The 26,561-nt window shown below is 36.5% G+C and overlaps 1 protein-coding gene across 1 annotated transcript in view; it reads right to left on the bottom strand.

Annotated features, from left to right (window-relative positions):
- Positions 1-4,596: 4,596 nt before the first annotated feature.
- The window catches only part of LOC140151028 (85/88 kDa calcium-independent phospholipase A2-like), a 97,811-nt gene continuing 75,846 nt past the window's right edge, over positions 4,597-26,561 (bottom strand). Inside the window, exons 8-14 of the mRNA XM_072173217.1 lie at positions 23,075-23,360; positions 22,104-22,388; positions 20,598-20,748; positions 19,083-19,219; positions 9,644-9,798; positions 6,984-7,154; positions 4,597-5,246 (exon numbers count right to left, since the gene is read on the bottom strand). Of these exons, the coding sequence (XP_072029318.1) occupies positions 5,028-5,246; positions 6,984-7,154; positions 9,644-9,798; positions 19,083-19,219; positions 20,598-20,748; positions 22,104-22,388; positions 23,075-23,360 (1,404 nt within the window). The 3' untranslated portion in view covers positions 4,597-5,027. The remainder of the gene's footprint in view (positions 5,247-6,983; positions 7,155-9,643; positions 9,799-19,082; positions 19,220-20,597; positions 20,749-22,103; positions 22,389-23,074; positions 23,361-26,561) is intronic.

Genomic DNA, 26,561 nt, shown 5'->3' with positions numbered 1-26,561 from the left:
AATTGTTAATGAGAAAAATCTGAGCTTTCACCTGATACCAAAATCTGATGGAGTAAAGTGGGGGGATAAGGCTGTCAATCAGGTTACCCACCTTTAAGATTATAGATAGAGTTTCAAGATATGTTGTTGATTTCAAATTGCTTGTAAACAATCTCTCTGAGACACATTTTTTTTTGAAAATATTTTTTGAAAATATTTTTGAAAATATTTAACCGTGAAAATAAAACATTTCCAAATTTCTTTAAAAAAAAGAAATTTTATTGCTCACATCCTACAGATAACAAACTAGAATTATTGTTTAGCCTTATAGGCCTTAATTATTTTTTTCTTGGTATTATAATTTTTAATGATCGTTATAGACTGGTTCTATTTTGGAAAAATCATGCTCGAACCGGCAAGTTTGCGAAAAAGTTGGCAACCAGCTTACTTTTGTTCATTTGTATATGCTGAACTCAAATTTGTTGTCTGCCAAGCAGTACTTTTGAGACCCTGCCCCTCAAAAAGACTCTCATATGAACCCATAGGATAATATAAGGGGAAAAATTTATTTTATTCCAATAACACTTTCAAACATGTCAAATTATGCATCTGGCCCCAGAAGCACAGCTTGGCAGACAACATTTTTGAATTCAGCATAAAATGTACTCGCATTAACCAAAATCAGCACATAATTATTTCCAAAATAAAACCAGTCCAAAACAAGCAATTTTTAAATATGAGTTGTTTTGTGATTTTCTTTGTACCATTTAATACATCTACAGTATCTTTGCATCTTTTATTGCAATTTCCATAATATAATTCCTAAATTAAAACCACCACATTATTTAAATGATGAAATTCTACATTCCATTTTTTGGCTATCAACATTGTCAACAGGGTCATCGCTAGAGTGGGGTATGGGGGTGTGACACCCTCCCAATTCTTAATATTGTTGGCAAAAAGTGACTGTTGTTGTCAAAACCATATCATTGTCGGCAAATTACGATAGTCATATAAAATATAGACGTGCTGTATTAGCCGATTTTTGATGTTTGTCTTATATAATATTGGTAACGTAAAATTAGTTACTATTGAAAAAAAAATATTGAGGAATATGCTGTACACCCCCTCCAACTAACTGGTCTAGCGATGTCCCTGACTGTCAATGTCATCTTCATTACTCATCCCGTCACTCAACTTAACAACATATCATAAGTCTCAAAATTCATCGAAAGTTTGATGCATCATTTGCTTGTTATATACATGTTGTAATATGGACTTATAAAAAGACCACATCATAAAAAGTATTCCTATTTGTTAAAATATTTGTGAAATAGACTCCTAGCAGCAAATTATCACAACAATCCCAGCAACAATATCCTAAATTATATCTTATAAGAGGGTGTGTATCATCCCCATACACTGTGTGGCCATGTTGCCGTTATGTGGAACTATACTGTAAACCTGTTGCTATGTCACTCGACAGACGTGAATATTAAAAAGATTCATACACTCCTAGATAGTAAGAACAAATCAGAGCAATAAATTACTAGCCGTGCATAAATATTGTATAATTGCTCGGGCGTGCAATCCGTGTAGTACATGCAGTGCTTTCAGATGCCTTCATTTTTCTTGCAGGTGGATGCATTTATATTTGCTTGTATTTTCCAACATATCAAGTGATAATTTTTTTTTATGAAAATAGCAAAACCACAGGATTTTTTTCTTGTGTATGAAATAAGTTAATAAATGCATATCATTTGTTGCTCAAGTAATTGTACAAGATAATGCACTTGTACTGAGATGTTGATACATCTAATGCACTCCCTTCTTTGGGACTCGTGCATTAGACACATCAACATCTCAGTACGCATGCATTATTTTGTACAATTTTACTCCCAACAAATGATACACATTTATTAACCTGTAATTAAGACAGCTACAAAGTTGTTGCATATTACATGACTTTACATTGTAATTCCATGGTCAGTATAGCTAACCACATCTCTAGGTGGTCATGTTCATAGCCTTATAGTTTTACACAATGGCAAAGCAGACGTGCATTATACAGGGTGCATGATACAGCCGAAGATATAACTATAGGATATTATTATGAGAATTTGGCCCCCGGTGTCACAGCCTGGCCCATCAAATCTCTGGCAATATACATTATTTGCCCGACTTCACCGATGTTTTACACAATAGTCATACAAATTTGTTCCATATCGAAATTATAATAATGAAAGAACATCACTACAGTACCTATTCCATTGTGTTAAGTTTTAACTTTAAAAAGCTTTAAAAAAATATATCAGCCCACAAATTCAAAAAATTTGAAACTATTGTCTATTAAATGATTTTTAAAAAGAAATTATAACGAATTACCATTGTTTACACTTAACATCTGGAGTGTTCAGCTGCAAAACGTGAAAAATGCAATTTTCAAACTGTTTACGGTAACTTGCCCATTACGACCAAAAGCATCTGCCCTATAATACTATAGGTTTAACCCCGGCCCCCAACTCAACCCAAAAGTTGACAACCATGAGAGTTACCAAATCTTTCAAAGGCCCCCTTTGCAATGATTTTGCATCAAATTTACCCCCCTTTTTCATGCAAAATCGAGAACAAAATTTGGCCCAAAACAACCCCTTTTTTGTAGTTTTTAATGACCAGAATTTCAAACACCCCCTTTCAATGATTAGCATTAATGCATCTGAACTCTTCACCTGATATGTCCATGTTAGTTACACCCATTTACAAGACCTTTCGCAGTGCCCGATTTGGTGCAGTTTACAGCGTAAATATAAAGTCGGGTTCAGACTGGCTAATTGTATCATATCATCACCACAGCACCTCATTTGCCGATCTATCTGTGTAGCATAGCGTGACACAGACGTAACCTAGTTCTTTTTATGTGATCGGTTGGCAGCAGTGTAAAAGGTCTTTGTTAAATGCAACTAAGTTGATATCATGGTTTACATGTAGCTTCCTGAAACTATTCCTATTGTTGTCAATGGTGATGATTCCATTTTGACTTTTTTTTTTCACTACACATACTAATTTGAGTAATGTCACATCTTGGCTAGAAACACTATGAAATGTCAAATTTAATGGCTACAAATATATGCACTATATAAATACTTTCCTTTAAATAATTGTTGCTAATACACAATTCAAATAATACTCTAATAAGCTCCAATTAGACAGCCCATTATATCGCCCAAGTATGGCTCAATGTCCATACAAAGCACACTAATTAAATACAAGCATAGGTGACCCACCCCCACAAAGCCTGGAACAAGTCACCAGTTTTTGGCTTCATTTACAAAATTATCCATATCCTTCAAGTAGTATTGAAGCTATTTATATAATTTTGGTATAAGTTTAAAGCTTATTGTCTGGTGTTTACATATTTTAATTTTTAAAAATCATGAATTATGAAATATCAAATATGACTACTACCCATTCCAGAAAAATATAGCACTAATTTTTTGAGATTTAAAAAATATTATCAACTTCTGCCAAATAAAACACAGTTCAATCCTAATTATTCATTAAGTACTAACTGGCAATTAAGTTAAATTTTCACTATTTGGCTAAATTTATGAATTAAGGGCCAAAAACTGCATTTTTTTGGGTGTTTCTACAGACTGTGATAATCAAGTCTACGGACTTGTACGAAGTCAAATTCCAATTTATGCATTCTAATTTTTGCGAAAATTGGAGCAAAATTTCGACACAGATTCAAGATTTTGAATGCTAAGACTTTTTCCACATCTTTGACTTGATGTGACTTGATTGTCAGAAAACATGAATTTCAGCATGTTTTCTGATAATCGAGTCTTTTTTCAAGAAATTAGTGAAATAGTAAACCTTTCCTTTTATCTCAAGTTAGTACTTAATGAATAATTAGGATAAAGCTATGTTTCATTTGAAAGAAGTTGATAATATATTTTTAATCCACAAAAAATTAGTGTTGTATTTTTCTGAAAAGCGGAGTAGGTCCTGGTTTTGTCAGAGTGGGTCACTTTAAGGGGTGGGGTATGAACGTTTGGACAGTATTTATTGTGGGACATTAGAGCACATCAGACATATCGAATTGCATTCTGAATAAGAAGAATGTCCTTCTGATATCAAATAATTTTGAATTTTTGAAATTCGCAAAGTGATACACATTTTATGGCAAATGATTAAAAATGGATATTTTTGATATTTAACAGTACTCAAGTAAACTTTATAAATCTGATGATTTATACTTAAAGTGTATGTAGGTGGGATGAAAATGACGATCAATTGAAAATTTTGACCTTTCAGTATTGAAGATATGGATTTTTTCCCAAAATACCAAAAAAAATTAGGCCTTTTGGGGAAAAAATCCATATCTTCAATATGAAAGGTCAAAATTTTCAATTGATCGTTGGTTTTTCATCCCAGCTACATACACTTTAAGAATATGTCACTGGATTTATCAAATTTACTTCGATGACTGTTATATATCAAAAATGTGAAATTTTAATAATTTGTCATAAAATTTGTATTATATCGTGAATTTCAAAAATGAAAATTATTTGATATCAGAAAGACATTCTTCAGATTCAGAATGCAATTGATATGTCTGATGTGCTCTCATGTCCCACAAAAATACTGTTGAAAGGCTCAAAACGCTCATTCCAGATCCCTTATGCTGCTGGTTTTTGTTAAAAAATCTTTTAAGCTGCATCAAAATGTTACAAGATTTCAGTTGTTTTAGATATGTATCAGGTTAAAGGCAACATCGATTGATTGATATTACTTGGAATTACCAACAGATAAAATACATATGAAAATTTTTAATAAATGCAGAAAAATATCACCATATAAAGGTAGTGATTTGCCTGCAAAGAATAACCATAAATTTACTGGGAATTTGGGAATTTATTTTGGTAGAGAAAATCTCTCTGATTTGGCCTTTAATCTATACAAATATATAAAATTCATACTTTTTAAAGAAATATAGAATATTACTCTGAAGAAATACATATATATGTTTATCATTCCTTAACACATCAAAGTGACTTTAGCAACTGTGCTAGCTGCTCTATTTTATCTTGATTTTGTTTGATATACACATCCGTTTCCCACAGCATACGGAATAAATTTGGATCCCGCGCCTCGTCTAGTCCTGTAGCGGTCGCTAACGGTGGATTGAAACGGAAGAATGGTGTACCCATGGAAAAACACCATGCACGGGCCCTGTCTACTGATCTGCCGTTTGACTCGCAACACTGTAATAAATGACAAGAGAAGACGTATTTGATTAAAAAACACATTTATGTAATGCATAGATTTATGGACTGAACTGTAACAAACATTAAAATTAAAATTCATCTCATTCATTATGACAGATTCATCAGGTTTGGAAATCATGAAATAAAAAGTTTTTAATTTATCAAAACCAATCGAAGAAACTTCCTATTTTCTTTTGTCAATGAACCACTAACTTTTTCGGAATAACTATAGAATACCCCGCTCAGGGTGCCTAACCCTAACCTAACCTAACCCTAAGCCTAACCCTGTGTGTTGGGAGGTGAGATGGGTATTCTATAGCTATGCCACTTTTTCAAAGCTTGTTGATGTTGTGATGATCCAACAGCTGATGACAGGCAGGAAGTACATGTCACAGTCCGGTAGTGATGTTAGTCTAACTTGCAGTCGCCATCATAAACATGACTAAAATTGCAGATCCTCTCGTCTCGAGCTCTATTCATAACTCCTTGTCCACTCCTCCTGATCTGAATTGACTCTTTGATCCATCATGCTTTCTGACACTCTAACGGTGGACATCACTACCGGAAGTGACACAACTTCCTGCCATTCATCAGCTTTTGGATTATCACAACATCAACAAGCTCGGAAAAAGTCAGTGGTTCACTGACGAAACTGTCAGCCAAGTCTCTTTCATGTTCATAAGTAGGGTAGATAGGGCTAAAAGTTACCAGATCATGGTTACAGTGCTTATTCCTCCAACATGGAATGTCTTGGTGTCTTAAAAATAAAAAAATTTAAAAAAAGCGCAGTGATTTATAGTGCGCTACGCACAGGCACAACGCCTAGACGTTGATCCACAAGCCTCAGCACACTTTACAGGTTGTCGCTGACCACTATGGCCCACATTATTCCATAAACCATTAAACAACAATTCAGGGACTTTGCTGCTTCAAGAGCGCACACCCTAGACATTCCACAAATAACCATCGCAACCAGGATCAGCTCCCCGAGTTTCGTACGGGTTACAACAAGACAAATTATTTAGCAGTGAGTTCCTTGTCCAAGGGAATTTCAAGCTAACTCAATTTTTCCACGAGATCATGCTAGGCACCACCAGGGTTCGAACTCGCAACCTCTCGCACCATAGTAACATGTAGCATAGGGTAATTACTACCCCCCCCCCAACAACAGACTAAAGAGCCATTTATCCACTGTAGCATTACAGAGACAACTCACAAAATGTGTTTTTTCATCTAAAAGTAACTCATTGGCTATAAAGTATTTTTTATTATCCTCACACAATGACCAGAGATAAACTCATCGTACATTTTTTTTAAAGTACGAACATTGGTCTAAAATATCCATAGGCCATAGGTAAACAAATTTTGCCTATCAACTTATTCACATGTCCTTGTGTGCAAAACTGACCACTTTTAAGACTGTAACAATTTACCCTGCGGAAGAATTTTGTGTGATAACAAAGCATTATTGAGGAAGTATGACAAAATTCTTAGTTTTAGTTTTGTAAACATATCGGAGGGATTGCCGAATAGGGTGCAACTCTAGTCTTATTACAAGACTGCCCTACCCAACCCTAACCCTAAACTCCGTAAACGAGGACTGGACTCGAAGTCTAGCAATTAGTTGCACCCTATTCGGTAATTGTACCAACATATCTTCTCAACCAATACAAAGAAGCTCTCTGCATGGTTACAAACAAGCATATAAATAAACAAACAAATAAGCAAACAAACCTGTTCTATAAAGATTTCGCCCAGATTCATAGCTCCAATGAGACTGGTACCCATATTGATTATATCTACTGGACTCTCAGGTTTCACAATTTCAACACTGGATACCTTTTTAGGTGGTACATCCCCTGTTCCCAGTGATACCACAGCTCCAATTTTCCTAACAGGCTCTCTCTGTTGAATATAAGGATCACAAAATGTTTTTGTTACTATTTGTTTACATATCGTTGTCTGCATCGCATACTGTTGTATCTCAAAAGGCTGCCTTGTGTGATTTTTATTATCATTGTTGTAAAAAACAAAAAGCGCAGTGATTTATAGTGCGCTACGCACAGGCAGCAACGCCTAGATGTTGATCCACAAGCCTCAGCACACTTTACAGGTTGTTGCTGATCACTATGGCCCCACATCATTCCATAAACCATTTAACAACAACACAACGCCTAGACCAGGGGTCCGCAAATAGCGGCGCGTTCGCGCCACTTGTTAGGCCCAAACTACGGCTTAACATGGATGATTCTGAGAAACTTAATGTAATCATGGATAAGCTTGATATGCTAGATACGATTAATGAACGGCTAGGAAATATTGAGAAGGACATTGGCAACATGAAAAAACCAATTCGGAACAAAGTCAGGAATACTATGATAAAGAACTGGACTCAAAAGTTAACACTGCTGAATTCAATAGACTGAGAGCACTGGTGGATAACCTAGAAAATAGATCCCACCGAAATAACTTGATAATGTTTAATGTTCCGGAGAAAGCAGAAGGAAATGCTACTGGTAATCAAGGTCAAAAATGTGTTTGTAAAAAAATTCATAAAGGATCACTTGAAATGGAAGAGAATGGAAGAACATGTTGACATCGAAAGAGCACATCGAAGCCTACTAGATTAGACCGCCCTAGAGATAAACCTAGAACTATCCACATAGCATAGGTCTTCATTTTGCAAAACTTTCCAAGTGGGGGGGGGGGGGTTGTGGTCAAAATTATTTTCGACAAATTTTTTAAAATTAATAACTACTATAACATTAACAAATTAACAATAGGTCTATTATGTAACAACAGCACAATTTCATAACATATTAATCTTGCAATTTGCTGACAATCACATAGCTTTGACTACATTTGCCAACAGTCAATTTTTGCCAACAAAATTTGTGTTGGGGGTGGGTCACACCTCCCATGCCCCCCTCTAGCGACAGCCCTAACCTGGTATATTGCCATTTGGTCTAATACCATTTGGTCTAATTCCCATTTAGTCTATATTCAATTGGTCTATTACCAGAAAGACTAATTGCCATTTAGTCTAATAATTATATAGTCTAATGTCCATTTAGTCTAATATTGTTTGGTCTAATAACCGGTATGTCTACTAACCATATAGTCTAATAACCATTTGGTCTAATATTTTTTAATAACCATTTGGTCTAATAACCGTTTGGTCTAATAACCGTTAGGTCTAATACTCATATGGTCTAATAACCAGTTAGTCAAATACCATTTTGTCTATTAAATGCTTGTAAGACTAAATGGTATGTAGACCAAATGGGTATTAGACCAAATGGCTATTAGACCTATTGGTTATAGACCAAATGAGTATTAGACTAAATGGTTGTTAGACTAAATGGTTTAAGACTTAATGGTTATCGGACCAAATGGTTATCGGACCAAATGGATAAAGGACCAAATGATTGTTGGACGTAGTGGATATAGACCTAACGTGTTTAGACGAAATGGATGTAGACGAAATGGATATTAGACCAAATGGTATTAGACCAAATGGCAAATCCCCCCTGACCTCACCAAGGGAATAATATTCTTAATATAATTTACACACAAAATATTTATGTATTGCACGTATCAGGTAAAGGTAAAACGAGGGGAGCGTGGACTGTGAATCCAAGGGTCCCGGGTTCTAATCTGAGTGGGTCCACTTGAGCTTGGCTGTCTCTTTGTGTCCTTGAGCAAGGCACTTTACTCTTACTTGCTTAGTGCTTCGGAGAGAGCACTTTAAGCCGTCGGACCCGTGTACATGTATTTAAAGAACGTCACAGGCTATTCGAAAAGAGCAGGGGATCATCCCAGTACTGTTGACTGTACTTCAAAAATACACTCATCTACTCTAGGTTCCAGAGTAAAAATTAAGTACAACTTGTCTGTACGCAGTGTGATAATACTCATACATATGAGGGAGGCACTAATATGGAAGAAGCAGTGACGGCACTACGGGGGGGGGCAAGGGGGCAAATATTTTCTTGCCCCGCCCCCACTTTTGAGGCAAAATTTGCCCCCCCTGAAATTCACTTTGCCTCCCCCCCCCCCCCCCTCCCCTCAAATATGTGACATGGTCAAGGGGAATGAGTCACATGTCGACCCTTTTTAAAAAAAAACATATGTTTCTAAAGAGAACATTTAGAGCTTTCTGAAACTGGAAACCCCATGTTGATACAACTTTTCTTTGCAAATTTACATCAATTTATAAATCGCTGAAAACAATATATATAAAACAAAAGAATTTTAACACTTTCTTTAAGAAAATATCTCAAAATCAATATAAGCGACATCCAATTCATTTCCCTTGATCGTGTCACATATCTTTACGTGAAATAGGACTTAATTGGACATGCTTTACATGGAAATGATGGAGACTGACTGACCTTCATTTTCTTTGCCAGGTAATATTCGCTAACCTCTGCTAGGGCATCTAGTGTTGGATTGTTAGCCATTACACCACCATCAACAAATCTACCAAGAGGCCTAAAATATGTCGGCGCTGCACCGCTGGACCGTGCTGCCCTCCATACTAACTGATCTGTTGACATGCAAACAAAACATTAAGAAATCAATATTTTTTATAATTGGGTTTGATAAAGCTCCATAACGTACCTTACTGAACATTTTAGATCTTTAGAATTGATGTTAGACAGTAAAACCTCATATAACGAAATCGGATACAAGAACAACCCTGTTATAAAGAAGTATTTTTCCAGAACCAAGATACAAAATTCTTTAGTTATTTATTGTTTTTACAACCCTGATACAGTGATATAACGAAATATGGATATAAAGAACTAATTTCTCTGTCCCTGACAACTTCATTATAAGGAGTTTCTACTGTAAATGTATTTATTAATTTGCAGATAAGAGTATACAAATGCAACATGTTTTGAGGGAAAGTAGTCAAAACTACTGGTCCCGAGGTGTTGGATGATTTGCGCGGAGGGAAGTAGTCAAATCATCCAACACCGAGGACCAGTAGTTTTGAATACTTCCCTAAAATGGAACATGTTGTATTTGTTTTACTATACCTCATAAATATTTTCACTATCACGGTAAAATCGTAAGCAAAAGTTAAAACACACCGGTAGGCCTACCAGTCAGCGTGCCTGCCAGCATGGTAAGCTTAATATTTTGCTTACCTGATTTTATTGGAGGATTTCTGATCAATCAATTTACATTTAGGCCTATATTATTCCAATTTTATTTTTAACACTCTATATTAATAACATTTTGTTTCATAAAACGTCAAATTCGTGTGTTATTATCCATCAGTAATCTCGGCAAAATAATTGCAGCATTTTCACGATAAACGCATCTGCAGAATCGCCGTTGTGTAGCATAATGCTACGTCAAAAGGAACGGTGACGCGCGGGGTCGATACACCGTGTGGTAGTAGGGTGCGGAAGTTTTACTACTTCCTCAGCGTGCGCGTAATTGCACAGGCACGGGAAGCAGTCAAAATACCGTACTCGGACGCTGGCGTTATTAACCAATAAGATGTTTGGATTACTAATAAATATTTATGAGGTATAGTAATATCACATTCTACAAGTTAAAAAAAAAAGGATGTGCACTTATTGAGGCACGGGTATATAATGAATATGGTAGGCCTAATGTGACACAATCTGGTCCATGGAGGCCGAAGGAGGCATTTTTAGAAAATTGAGTTACTGTAATTATTACATAATACAAACATTAGGCTGAAAACACCGAAAGTTTCTGAAGTTCTGTGATGTATATTTTCTTTTATATTTTAATGTTGTTTTCTTATTGGGTTTTTTTACTACATATTTTTGCCATTATCTGAATTTCAAATTTGCCAGCTTTGGCCTCAATGGACCAGATTGTGTCACATTATATGTGATGTGTCATGTCAAAAGCAGACACTTTTGGGCAGGATCGTAAATGTAGAAATAGCCACAAATCTGCCCGGGGGTGATTTTTTCACAATTTGGGTTTGTTGCGAATTTGTGATGTTATGTTAAAAATATTGTCTAATAGTTTCAGACTGGAATATAACTGGCATCTTGTATTTTTTGAGACATTTTTCATCGTAATTCCTACTCTCAACATTGTCAATAATATTTTTAAAGGCCGATATCTCAATTTCCAATTTTATAATACCATAACTTACAATCTAAATATCTTAGCTTAGGAATGTCCTATTTCATTGGGGAAAACAGCGTTGTGGAGCAAAATATCTCTATACTTAAGATATGTAAAAACGTCAAAATTGATAACCTGCCCAAAAGTGCCTGCTTTTGATATGACACGTCACATATACATATGCCTCAATAAGTGCACATCCAGCAATGTGCCCTATTAATCATCTTGCCTGTTGCACAATCTTGAAACTGCTTCTTACTGAACAAAATAATTATATCAGCCTACACTGATTTTCCTTCAAATAAAAACCGTGGCTGATCAAAAACATGTTTACCCGGTCTCATCAGCCTCTATATATCAAAACTGATTAGCTGGGTAATTATGTAGTTATTATTTCATCATATTCTGCACCATATGTCAAATGGGCGGCCCATTATAGCCAACTAGCAGCCCACCATTTACTAATTGAAGGACAGTGCAACAGTTTCTGATGATTATTTGTTTTCTTTCTTTCTTTGCATGCTCATTATAACCAGAGAAGATGAGAAGACCTACTACATATAGCAGATGGCAGCCCACCATTGAAGGACAGTGTAACAGTTTCTGACCAATTAAAAAGTCAACACTAATCATGTATTTTCTTTCATTATGTGCTAAAAATTATTAATGAATAGTGTTTATCAGCTCCCCACTCATTGACTGCTCATCATTTCATTTCTACTCATTTACGCTCTTTTCCCAAACTAATTTACAGCAGACTAAAGCCGGTTTGAACAAGATATTTGTTAAATTGTTGCCATTAGTTGTATAATCAGTTCCCAGCAAACACAAAATGTTTAACAGAAAATGTTTAAATGTTGGGTATAAACTTGGGTATATGAACTTAATTATGATGTTTATATCTAGTAATTTGTATTTGAGTTCAAAATCTTAGCATATCATCTTGTTTAATTATATTAATTGCACAAGGCACGTGTATGGCTCCATCATTTCCCTCCATTGGTTTTATGATCTTTCTTTGCATCATCACTTTAAGCATACACTTGGCTTTGCAATTAACTTACTTTAGTGCTATTGTTTCAAATAATTACTCTACTTTGTCTCATTTACTATACACTGATTACATGTCAATTCCCACTTAAATATTGAATTATGTTCAGTATCTCTCACTTGATCATGGTTTTCTATTGTCTTAGTTATAGACATGAACTTGATTATGATGTTTATATCTAGTAATTTGTATTTGAGTTCAAAATCTTAGCATATCATCTTGTTTAATTATATTAATTGCACAAGACACGTGTATGGCTCCATGATTTCCCTCCATTGGTTTTATGATCTTTATGTGCTTCCTCACTTTAAGCATATACTTGGCTTTGCAATTAACTCACTTTAGTGCTATTGTTTCAAATAATTACTCTACTTTGTCTCATTTACTATACACTGATTGCATGTCAATTCCCACTTAAATATTGAATTATGTTCAGTATCTCTCACTTATTCATGGTTTTCTATTGTCTTAGTTACAGACATGAACTTGATTATGATGTTTATATCTAGTAATTTCAAAATCTTAGCATATCATCTTGTCTAATTATATTAATTGCACAAGGCACGTGTATGGCTTCATCATTTCCCTCCATTGGTTTTATGATCTTTCTTTGCATCATCATTTTAAGCATACACTTGGCTTTGCAATTAACTTACTTTAGTGCTATTGTTTCAAATAATTACTCTACTTTGTCTCATTTACTATACACTGATTGCATGTCAATTCCCACTTAAATATTGAATTATGTTCAGTATCTCTCACTTGATCATGGTTTTCTATTGTCTTAGTTATAGACATGAACTTGATTATGATGTTTATATCTAGTAGATTGTATTTGAGTTCAAAATCTTAGCATATCATCTTGTTTAATTATATTAATTGCACAGGGCACGTGTATGGCTCCATCATTTCCCTCCATTGGTTTTATGATCTTTCTTTGCATCATCACTTTAAGCATACACTTGGCTTTGCAATTAACTTACTTTAGTGGTATTGTTTCAAATAATTACTCTACATTGTCTCATTTACTATACACTGATTACATGTCAATTCCCACTTAAATATTGAATTATGTTCAGTATCCCTCACTTGATCATGGGTTTCTATTGTCTTAGTTATAGACATGAACTTGATTATGATGTTTATATCTAGTAATTTGTATTTGAGTTCAAAATCTTAGCATATCATCTTGTTTAATTATATTAATTGCACAAGACACGTGTATGGCTCCATGATTTCCCTCCATTGGTCTTATGATCTTTATGTGCTTCCTCACTTTAAGCATACACTTGGCTTTGCAAATAACATAACTTTAGTGCTATTGATTCAAATAATTACTCTACTTTGCCTCATTTACTATATACACTGATTGCATGTCAATTCTCACTTAAATATTGAATTATGTTCAATATTTCTCACTTGATCATGGTTTCCTATTGTCTTAGTTACAGACATGAACTTGATTATGATGTTTATCTAGTAATTTGTATTTGAGTTCAAAATCTTAGCATATCATCTTGTCTAATTACCGTATTCGTCCGAGTATAGTCCCACGTTCGAGTATAATCCCACCCCCCATTTTTCGAAAAATTTCAGAAATTGTAAAAAAAAAAAAAAAAAAATTTTTTTTTTTTTAAATTTTTTTTTTTCCGGTTTTGGAGTGTCCCTGGACCTAGACCTACAATCAAGAAAAAAGTCTTGGAACGCTTGCGTGTAAATAACGGAAAACTGTCACCCCCTCTCCCCCGTGCAATGTTGAGAACTGCCAATGTCTTCAGCCGTTCCCCAATGTGTTCCAACATTGCTTGATGGGGAGAGGGGAAGGGCAAATCATTGTTGTAGATGCCATGTTTCTTCCCAAACACAATATAGGTCATTTCCATGAACATAAGAAATTCTGCACGGAATTTCGACAGAGTGTGCCAAGCGTTCCAAGGACTTTTTTCCTTGATTGTCTCTACCGAATGCAAAATATTTCATCTAAATTTCGTTTTTGTCTCATAACTCAAAAACGGAATGTCGTATGAGCTTCAAATTTCACACGATTTGAGAGTGGGTTATATACTTTGCAATCATAATAAAATTGTTGATAACTAATTTGGTTTACTTAGGAGTGGTCACCGAAAACACCCCATATGCTAAATTACACACGCTTTCATAATTATGGCTCTAAACTGCTCTAAAATGTCGTTTTTGTCCATAACTCAAAAACAGAATGTTGTATGAGCTTCATATTTGTACACGATTTGAGAGGGGATTATATGCTTTGCAATCATAATAAAATTGTTGATAAAGAATTTGGTTTATTTAGGAGTGGTCACTGAAAACACCCCATATGCTAAATTACACACTTTTCATAATTATGGCTCTAAACTGCTCTAAAATGTCGATTTTGTCAATAACTCAAAAACAGAATGTTGTATGAGCTTCATATTGCACACGATTAGAGAGTAGATAATATCCTTTTGAATCATAATAAAATTGTTGATAAAATGTTGAGTTATTTAGGATTGGTCACTGACAACACCTCCTATGCTAAATGACACAAGTTTTGTAATTATGGCCCTCTTCTGTATGATACTGAGTCAATTTTCGTTTTGTGTCTCATAACTCAAAAACACTACAAATGCATTTTTCGTACAATATCACAATGTTTTGCAGCATGTTTCCAAAATGGTTTTTTAATGTTATTAAAACGTTATGTACCCTTTATGATATAACCTAACGTGTAAAATTTATGTTTTCTCTAAAACTTGTGTTTACTGAGTATAGGCACATCCGAGCGAATCAGAAAGATTATGATGTAACAATTTGAAACAACGCTTTTCTGAATAGTATTTATAACAAAATCCGCTTTTGCGATGAGAAAAAAGAAAAAAAAAAAAAAACCAATTTAATACACTTAAAGAAAAAATATAGACCACCATTGGGACTCGAACCATGCACATCAGTCAATAGCCAAAAGGTTAACAGTCGGAGGACTAATCCGCTACGCCACGCTGCCATTGCACAAACGAAGTAACAAGTTTTGTTCTTTTATAGTAGTCAGGTATCGGGAAAGTGTAAACTTGTATAGTAGAAATGGCAAAGTGTATCAGTTTCCCATAATGACAAAATAATCCAAAATCTACCTCTTATGTTTTCGAGGCCGAATCTCTTGAATCGTCATGCTCGTTTACATTTGCTATACCAATTGAGAATGTTTTAATGCAAAAGGAATGACACCTTGATCTCTTATATGAAATTTGTTAACACTTTACCATTTTGAATTGAAATAAATATATATGCGTATTTCTTTCAATTCAAAATGGTAAAGTGTTAACAAATTTCATATAATTTTTTTTTTTTTATTTTTTTTTTTAGGTCAACCATTAATGATCCTAGCATCTAGGTCTAGGTCCAGGGCACAGAATTAGAGAAGGAGAACCGGGACTCCCTATACCGGCATGTACAATCGCGCCGTCAGCTATGGGGAGAAAATTGGGGGTATTCGGGTCCTTGCCGACGGTACACGGAGACGAACGAAAACAATTCTGCGTTTCATCTGAAGCGTCTTGGTACTCGCGTGCAGGTCGCATCAAGTGCGTCTCTCAAATGCGCCCATCATCCATGTCGCGTTTGCATGACTACGAATGCCTCGAGCGCATTCCGAGGGAAACCGAATACCCCCAATTTTTGCTCCATGCCTGTATCAAGATGGCGGTCGAGTCCTGGTTCTCTGGTTTTAATTCTGTGGTCCAGGGACACTCCAAAACCGGAAAAAATAAACTTAAAAATTTTTTTTTTTTTTTTTTTTTTTTTTTTGAAATTGAGTATAATCCCACCCCCAATTGTGAAAAATTTTCACATAAAAAACGGGTGGGACTATACTCGGACCATTACGGTATATTAATTGCACAAGGCACGTGTATGGCTCCATCATATCCCTCCATTGGTTTTATGATCTTTCTTTGCATCCTCACTTTAAGCATACACTTGACTTTGCAATTAACTTACTTTAGTGCTATTGTTTCAAATAATTACTCTACTTTGTCTCATTTACTATACACATTTACTATACCTTCAAACTCTAAAACTCTATGATATCTATAAGCTTCAACTTGGTTCTTTTATGTTTCAGTTTTATAATGGTCTACTCCCTCCTGATCTTCTTCATGACAATTTTTTCAACATTGATGTATTTGCTCACCCCTATAACACCAGACATGCTAATGAGCCATTCATCATTCCTACTAAATCTGTTCTTGCTGGTAACACTTCTAAAACCAGAGGACCGCTTCTCTGAACTCTCTCCTCTTAACATCAAACACTCTGTATCACATGTTGCCTTTAAAAGCAGGCTGAAAAAACGTTTCATCGGTGAATATGATTTGGCATAGACACTACATGTTTACCCTCGAAGCTTTTACGGTAGTTGTGCTTGATTTTCTCATTCTACTTAGCTGCTATCCAATCTTTGTATTGTGTTCCCCATGTGTTCCCTTTGTGTGCTTTAATTATCTTCTACTGCTTGCATTCCTACAATAGTAGCCACCGAACTTCACATTAATACTGCATTATCAGAATCATCATCAGAAACCGTAGGTGTTTGTCTCCATTATGCTCTTGACGTAATTAGTAGCTATGACCTTGACTATTCTTCTCTTTCTCTTTTCTTTTTCTTCCCTTTCATATCCTTTTCTCTTCTTTTCTTTCTGTCGGATATGTGTATGTGTATGTTTGTGTGTCCATGAGGTCTCTGCACCTCACGCCCGCGTTAGCAGAGTCCTCTAAATCAATCATCTCTTTTCCTCTCAATTTCCTTTGCTCAACAACCTAGTTGAGAATTGTATTACTATACTTTGTATTTATTGTATCAATGACCATTTAAAATGTATTCTGATAAGCATGCATTATTATGTTGTTGTATTTATTTATATTATACTGATATAATTGTTACTAATTGATTGTATCGATATATAATTATACCATTAATTCTTGCCTCATATTTCGTATTAATTTTGACCATTCATTATATCAATGATCATTCATATATTTTGTATAATCTAATGCTTGCTTAATCTTGCTTAATAATTAATCATGCAGTACTATATTGTATTATCATTATTATTATTATTTGTGTTATTATTATTATTATCATTATTATTATTATTATTATTATCATTACTGTCATTTAAAATGTAGTCTGCTTAAGCATGCATTATTATATTACTGTATTGACTTACATTATATTGATTTAATCGTAAGCTTGATTATACTATTGATTCCTGATTGTATTTAATATTCTAGCTTTATATATTTTGTATTACTTTGTTGGCTTTTATGTATTACATGCATTTTGATGATTGATGAAAATAAAATATGAATGAATGAATGAATGAATGACTGGTCTTACAATAGTACTTCCTTGTATATGTTAGTATCGGTAATTAATTTGCTCAAACTCCATAATATTATAATTTTGTTGATGGATGGCGTCTGGATTTATTTAGCTTTCATTAAAAGCACACTATATGCTTGTAGACGGGGTTTTACGGTATTTGTTTTATATCCTTCATTAATATATTCTTTGTTCATTAATTGGTTAAAATATTAGAAAGGCCTTTATCATAGACATAGGCCTAGGCATAAATGTAGGCTAAGCCCTAGAATAGTCAAGGCTAGGCTAGGCTTGCCGTGCTTTGTTTTGATTGAATACATGTTAGGCCTACATGCACAAAGCACGCACACAGTTGAGTGGCTCTAAAGCTTACCGTTGTAATGTTGTAACCTCTACAATACCGCCGTGAAACGAGTACATGTTCTCTGTTATTTTGCCGTCAATATTAAGGTATTGTTCCTGATGTAACTCAGATTATGTCATGAAACTGCCGTATTTTAGCTGCACTTCTGTGCTGCTGCTTGTGTGCTTCGCAAGACAACATTACTTGCTACACATTAATACCCCAGAACCGGTACCGATATCCCACGTATGTGGCGAGTTGCACCGACCACTAGGAACTGCGTCACGGCTATGAGGTCATACGCGCTCAGAGGGAGTATAGCAAAAAATATATCCTGGGGAGGCTTTTTGACAGCTTTGCAAAATAGCAAAACTATTTTTGGTCACATAATACTTGTTTAACCAATTAATGAACAAGAATATATTAATGAAGGATATAATAACAATTATGACCTGCTTCTGTCAAAAAACTTAAATGAGCAGATATCAGCCCTGTACATAGCGACCATATTGGTCGCAAATGCGACCAAATTTTTACCAATGCGATCATGTTTCCACATGCACTCGCATATGCGCCCAAATAATTTTCGAACTAGTCGCCAAGCAATACTACTCTGATCATTATGAAAGCTTAAAAACTCCATACAAATCTGTATTTGACCAATTTTGAGTAAGTTTACAAATTTAGAAAAACAAACAAACAACACAAAATTTGTTCTGACTTCCGAGAATCCAATTCCCCGAAGCATGATTTACACCTGCAGTACATATCACCTGTTGGTAGATCGCGGGAATCCCCACCAGCACCATATCTAGTGACGTAGTGGTATTTCCACGATCCCGAAACATGTACAACTAGCGACTAGATTTTCAACTTTAGGAGCCAATGGCTACCAAATTATTTTTCCAGTGTACAGGGTTGGCAGATATATTATACCTTTAGGTTCTGGTGGAGCTGGAAATGGTTTTGCATGAGCAGCTTGTCTTGCGGAAGAGAACTCTGAAGCCTCAAAGTTACGAAACAGGTGCAGAGCTGGGGGATTGCGATCACTTAGAGTCCCTGTCACCATCACTCTGAAAATAGATTGCAACATGGGAGCATGAAAATAAAGACAACAAACTTACTGTATTTTATTTTCCAATACTTTAAAGCCATTTTCTAGCATATATACAACTCACGATCATACATGGTTCTTGTCATTTAATTGGTCAATTGATTTGCTTACTGTAAAGCATGAAATGCAGTGAGAGTAAATAGTGACCTTACGGAATGGTTCCACACCACAGTGGGTGTACATCAAGGATGTGTAATTTCGCCCCAACTCTTCAATATCCTCCTTGAACTGGTTATACTTTATGCAACTCACAACATCGCCACAGGAGCACATATCCAAGGCCAGCTTATTTCAAACCTCTGCTTCGCCGACGACATTGTTCTCATAGCAGAGACAACCAGGGACCTCCAAACATTTGTGGATGGGCTCAAGATCAACATCTCCAAAACTGAAGTTCAAGTCATCAGTAGACAAGAAATCCAGCTCAACAGCAATATTAATGGACAAAATCTAAATCAAGTAAATGAGTTCATCTCAGGGGTGTGATTGGTGCTTTCTGAAAAAAAACCCAAGGCAATGAAATTGCGAAGCGAGCGAAGCGAGCGGAGCTGTCGCCTGTTGCGGCGGGGGTCCAGGGGCCGCTTAAGGGCCCTGGTGGGAATCCAGGGCAATGCTCGGTGAAGTCGAGGGGCGAAGGCCCCAAGCCAGAGGGTTTTACACACTTGAGCACCACTGGAGATGCAATTTCATGGGGTAAAATGCAAAAATGAGAAACTGTTAAAATACTTCACTTTATAGTATAAAAACATTTTCCAAATAATGTCAAACACAAGGTATCCAAAAATCCTCCTGGAAGCAAGCATACTTCCACAATGACCAAAAGGAAGACCGGCAAAGAGATGGATGGATTGCATCAAGACACACTCCTCAACCATTAACTTGACATCCCTGGTGGAAGCTGGAAGGTTAGCAACACAAAGAACAACTTGGCAAAGCATATATAATGACACAGATGGCAAGGCAGAGTGATCCACCCGTGCTGACGCCTTAGGTCAACACATGAAATGTTTACAAAAATGAAAAATTTGCATTTTTCGCTGGTGCAGTTGATTCGCGGAATATTTTCATTCATGTAAATATTTTTTGAAAAGGTCTTTCAGGAAATGTACAAATTTGCAAACATTTTATCTGCAAAATGACCTCTTGCATTCTGAGTTTAATAGTCCATTTTCCATTGCACTCATGGGCAGCTATCTTGGCAACGCTGACAAAATATGCAAGTGTATAGCAAAGCCTCGTTGAATGGAACAGTCCATATATTTCATCTCATGAAAATATTCGTACCATTGTACTCATAATCGTTCAATATTTGTATACTATTTCACTTGTTTGCTTACTTTGGGTGTGTCACAGAATCCATTTTAGTTTCCTCACCAAATGCCTCCTTGAGATATTTTTCCAAGTTTTCTGAGCTGTATGGTCGACTTCCATAGAACACTGCATTCTTTAGTCCAAAGTAGATCTTTTTACATTCAGCAATAGAATAACCTATGACAAGAATGAAATGAAGATTAATTGTTTTGGATTTTTTATTTTCAATACGTACTGGGGGAACTAGTTAAAAGAGATATCAGTCTCAGCTGTGCTTAGTGAATATCATTGATTGATGTATTATACACAATCTTAAAAAATTAAAGCAATACAAGCCTAGATTTTTTTGAATGAAAGAACTCCGTACCCACCCTTGATTGGTTAGTAGCGTTTTAAAGGTAGGTTGATACAGCTGGTGCCTTCATCGGCAAAAAGAAATTGCAAACAATTATGATAAATTATGGTACTTTTACAAGGCAAAAAGCAACTTTTTTAGGCATTGTTGACATGATGCCTTCAGGAAAAAAAGTTTTGTATACTATTACCAAGACCTAACTTTTGAGACGGTATATTTAAAGGTGCAAATTTAACCATAAGGTATGCAGTTTTACCGTCACGTTCAGAGTGTTAATCAACACGACAACTCGTAAACAAATCATTTCTGAGTTTGATTGACAGGTAACATCAGATGCAAACTATTCTTTTTAATTCTGTCTCCGATTAGGCAAAAAAAAATTGTTTGCTTGTCCATAGATCACTTTCAGAAGTTTGGACGGGAAATATTTTTTTCTTATATTTTTTTTATCAAGTATACCAAAAGTATAATGTGAAGTACTTGTTTGTTTGTAAAACACTCACTGACCACAGAATTTCCACCAAAGACAAATTCAACTACTTTATTTGCAGGTACATGTCTGGCAGACTTAAAATACTGCATTTTTAAGTTCAACAATGTTTTACTTATGTAGACGCTGAGGATGATAATACGAAATATCTTAACCCTTAGCCAGGTATGACTAGACAGGGGGAAACATGCAGGAATTGGTTACATTTCTTATATATCTTCAATTTTCAGGCAAAATGTTCATGACGTTTTAGGGTAAATTGTAAAAAATAAACTTTTTTCCAAAAAAAAAAAAGTTCTATGGTCAGGACTGCCGAGATGGTCGGTCGGACGAGGACAAGCAAACAACTTTTTTTTGCCTTATAGGTCACAAATCGTCGCAGAGTGCAACACTATCGTACGTGCAGTAGAATGTAATAGCTGCCTTTTGTAAAATACCTACATGTATTGTTTGCTCGAGCACAATCCCTTCATCATGCTCATTGTAAAGTGTTGATGTTCTGTATACTTTCCTGATGGCCACTAAGCTAACCCCAAGATATCACCTTTACATGTAGTTGTGTGTTTTTTCTAGTATAATTGGTTAAAAGTTAGTACATTTATTGAAATGTTGTAAATGGCAGCTATTGCATTCTACTGCACTTAAGATAGTACTGCACTCTGCCGACGAAATATGCTTTGAACTCACCATGAACCAATCCTAGCGCTAGAATCCCTCCAGTGCTTGTCCCTGCAATCCAATCAAATAGGTCCGCAATTTTTACCCCAGCAGCTTTTTCTATGGCTACCAGTAACTGTACTAAGATAAGACCTCGGATGCCTCCCCCATCCAAACACAACACTGTGTCTGCATGTCTTGTAGGCTTCTTCTCGGTAGCTTGGTCCGTTTCCATGGGAGCGTCAACAGTGTCTTCTCCCACGATTCTCTCGGAGATGATTTTGCCAATGCTGAGCATCAATGTGTCATCATACACTAGATATTAAAGTAATAAATGATTAAAAAATATTTGAGGGTCAAGATCCTTGCATTTAAGTAAAAGATAAAATTGATAACAATATAAGTGATGGGTGGAAAAACTGTGGCAAAGGTGGTAGGCAAATACTGAACCATACAATGTGTACAAAGGTACGGTAAAGAGACCTACTGATAGGAGTAATTCCACAAAATGGAAATAAACACACACATGTACAAGTCCTAATTTGCTCGCACCTTTGATGCAACTTGTGTTTGCACTTGGACCTCTTTTTGTAATTGTCCAAATTGCAGGCAAACTTAATCTGCATTTTCCACTCTAATTTATTTTTCCCTTCCCTTCTTTCTAGATTTGGTGGGGCCGCCTTAGAGGTGCATAGCACCTGTTCGCTCCAGCCATTCACTGGATTTTTTTTAATTGAAGAATATGAATATAAGAAAAAGAGTAATATCTGTGGCTCATATTACCAATTTGGGTGCAAAATTACCAAATTGGCATAAACTGGATTGATTGTCACAGCATACAAACAACACCCTAAAATGCATGTTTTTTTGGAATTTATTTTCAATATCTATATAAGGACGAGTTCGATATTTTCATTGCTTGTGCGGTATATTCTCATATCACACTCAAAGCCATCCCATATTATATAAATGTTACAATAAAACATGAAATCAATCCTTACATTGCTGAGATTCAGATGGTGCTTCTGTCATTGTCTCTGGAGGCTTCCCATCATACGTCTCTCCTTGCTTGCACCCTTTGCCGCATCCCCTCATATTTGGCCCACATCTCTCAGCCCCAACCTTATGGAGGACGTATAGCATTTCAGATGAGGTACCTACGAAGCTACTAAGCGACGACATGAACTGAGACGAGGCAAGATGCCGTGGAGTCTCTCCTCTGTTGTTCTGTGCATTGATATCAGCACCAAAGGTTACCAGACAGTACACAAGGTCAAGGTTGTTTTTCTGTAGAATAGAAAATAACATTTTCAAACCATAGATACTTAATTCTCTTCATGTGGGTGACGACATGTTTCAAAAAAATTTTAAAAATTCAAAATTCAAATGTAAATTTTCATGACCATATTTTGAATCAGCATGAAAAATGCATTAAAATGAGTACAAACAAGCCTAGTATTGGTTCAGTAGTTCTTAAGATACCTCTTGATATTTTGAGAAACTATTTAAAAACTTGAATTTTTTCCGTTAAAGCGCAGAGCATTAAACTCCAGATAGGAAAGTCCCGTGCCAGAGCCTTCTGAGCATACTTGAATTCGGCTAATGCTGGTAGAGTGTTTCAATTCGGCGACCTCACTCATCTGAGCGGACACAGAATGCTCAACTTGTCAACCCTTACGTGCAAACTCCCTTTTTGAGTTCATTAATGCACCCCCCCTACTTATTGTCGACCTCCATGGGCAGTTCACTAATGCACCCCCTATTTATCATCGACCCCTATGGGCAACATGCCAACCTTCTGTGGTATGTTCAAAGTATTATTTTAGAAACAATTACAAGATGGTAAAAACACCTACATGTACCTATTTTTTAATTCTATATAACTTACAATGTAGATGTGACATAAACTTTATTTTAGAAAGCTAAAACTTTGAAAGTTTTCTTCCGTAACACATTTGTAGCATGTTCTAATTACCTAGATAGCCTATAGAATGAATTGATAAGAGTGAAAAAATCAGGACTTAGGCCAAAAAAAAAAGGTTTGTCTCAAAGCTCGCGCATTTGTAAAATCGTGAGATTTGGAAAAAAAGAAATGCGGAATTTTTTTTTGATTTAAAGAGTTTTACTACTACTGATACTTGGGTAAACTCGACTAGTCATGGCCAGGGACAAGCGATTTGCGTGGAACTTTTTTTCCGCGCAATTGGCTTTTTTTTCCTATGGGCAGGGATACATGATTTGCACTGAAAAAAAGTTCCGCGCAATTTGCTATTTTTTTTCGCGCATATCGCCTGTCCCTGGTCATGACTACCTATACTTTCTCACTGTGAACTCGGGTGTAGCAGTGGTAAAACTCTTGACCAGTGATTGTGAGGCCCGGGTTCAAACCCGGCTGAGTCCTGATTTTTTCACTCTCTCAAGTTATTTCTAATCCTCATTTCTTGATCAAAGTCTACCATTGGATACACCTGTTATCTGTATACTTAATATATTTATGACATCAGTGACTGACTTCACATGCACAAAACACTGTCCAATATTCCCAAGTTATAAGCAATTCCAGAACTATTCAAGTGTCAAAACCTTGATTGCCATAATTATGCAAAACAGTGTCTCCATCTGGTCCCTTAGCATTCACATCAGCTCCAGCACACAATAGAGTAAGGGTACACTCCAACCTGAGACGCTTACCTTAATTGCCATATGCAAAGCTGTATCTCCATCTGGTCCCTTAGCATTCACATCAGCTCCAGCACACAATAGAGTAAGGGTACACTCCAACCTGAGACGCTTACCTTGATTGCCATATGCAAAGCTGTATCTCCATCTGGTCCCTTAGCATTCACATCAGCTCCAGCACACAATAGAGTAAGGGTACACTCCAACCTGAGATGCTTACCTTAATTGCCATATGCAAAGCAGTGTCTCCATCTGGTCCCTTAGCATTCACATCAGCTCCAGCACACAATAGAGTAAGGGTATACTCCAACCTGAGACGCTTACCTTGATTGCCATATGCAAAGCAGTGTCTCCATCTGGTCCCTTAGCATTCACATCAGCTCCAGCACACAATAGAGTAAGGGTATACTCCAACCTGAGATGCTTACCTTGATTGCCATATGCAAAGCAGTGTCTCCATCTGGTCCCTTCGCATTCACATCAGCTCCAGCACACAACAGAGTAAGGGTACACTCCAACCTGAGACGCTTACCTTGATTGCCATATGCAAAGCTGTGTCTCCATCTGGTCCCTTAGCATTCACATCAGCTCCAGCACACAACAGAGTAAGGGTATACTCCAACCTGAGACGCTTACCTTGATTGCCATATGCAAAGCAGTGTCTCCATCTGGTCTCATAGCATTAATATCAGCTCCAGCACACAATAGAGTAAGAGTACACTCCAACTAGAGATGCTTACCTTAATTGCCATATGCAAAGCAGTGTCTCCATCTGGTCCCTTAGCATTCACATCAGCTCCAGCACACAACAGAGTAAGGGTACACTCCAACCTGAGACACTTACCTTGATTGCCATATGCAAAGCAGTGTCTCCATCTGGTCCCTTAGCATTCACATCAGCTCCAGCACACAATAGAGTAAGAGTACACTCCAACCTGAGACACTTACCTTGATTGCCATATGCAAAGCAGTGTCTCCGTCTGGTCCCTTAGCATTCACATCAGCTCCAGCACACAATAGAGTAAGGATACACTCCAACCTGAGATGCTTACCTTGATTGCTATATGCACATCAGTGTCTCCATCTGGTCCCTTAGCATTCACATCAGCTTCAGCACACAACAGAGTAAGGGTACACTCCAACCTGAGACGCTTACCTTGATTGCCATATGCAAAGCTGTATCTCCATCTGGTCCCTTAGCATTCACATCAGCTCCAGCACACAATAGAGTAAGGGTACACTCCAACCTGAGACGCTTACCTTGATTGCCATATGCAAAGCTGTATCTCCATCTGGTCCCTTAGCATTCACATCAGCTCCAGCACACAATAGAGTAAGGGTACACTCCAACCTGAGACACTTACCTTGATTGCCATATGCAAAGCAGTGTCTCCATCTGGTCCCTTAGCATTCACATCAGCTCCAGCACACAATAGAGTAAGAGTACACTCCAACCTGAGACACTTACCTTGATTGCCATATGCAAAGCAGTGTCTCCGTCTGGTCCCTTAGCATTCACATCAGCTCCAGCACACAATAGAGTAAGGATACACTCCAACCTGAGATGCTTACCTTGATTGCTATATGCACATCAGTGTCTCCATCTGGTCCCTTAGCATTCACATCAGCTTCAGCACACAACAGAGTAAGGGTACACTCCAACCTGAGACGCTTACCTTGATTGCCATATGCAAAGCTGTATCTCCATCTGGTCCCTTAGCATTCACATCAGCTCCAGCACACAATAGAGTAAGGGTACACTCCAACCTGACGACGCTTACCTTGATTGCCATATGTAAAGCAGTGTCT

This window comes from Amphiura filiformis, chromosome 4 (assembly GCF_039555335.1).
Source record: "Amphiura filiformis chromosome 4, Afil_fr2py, whole genome shotgun sequence".
Taxonomy (NCBI): domain Eukaryota; kingdom Metazoa; phylum Echinodermata; class Ophiuroidea; order Amphilepidida; family Amphiuridae; genus Amphiura; species Amphiura filiformis.
This window is presented reverse-complemented; position numbering and strand designations above follow the sequence as displayed.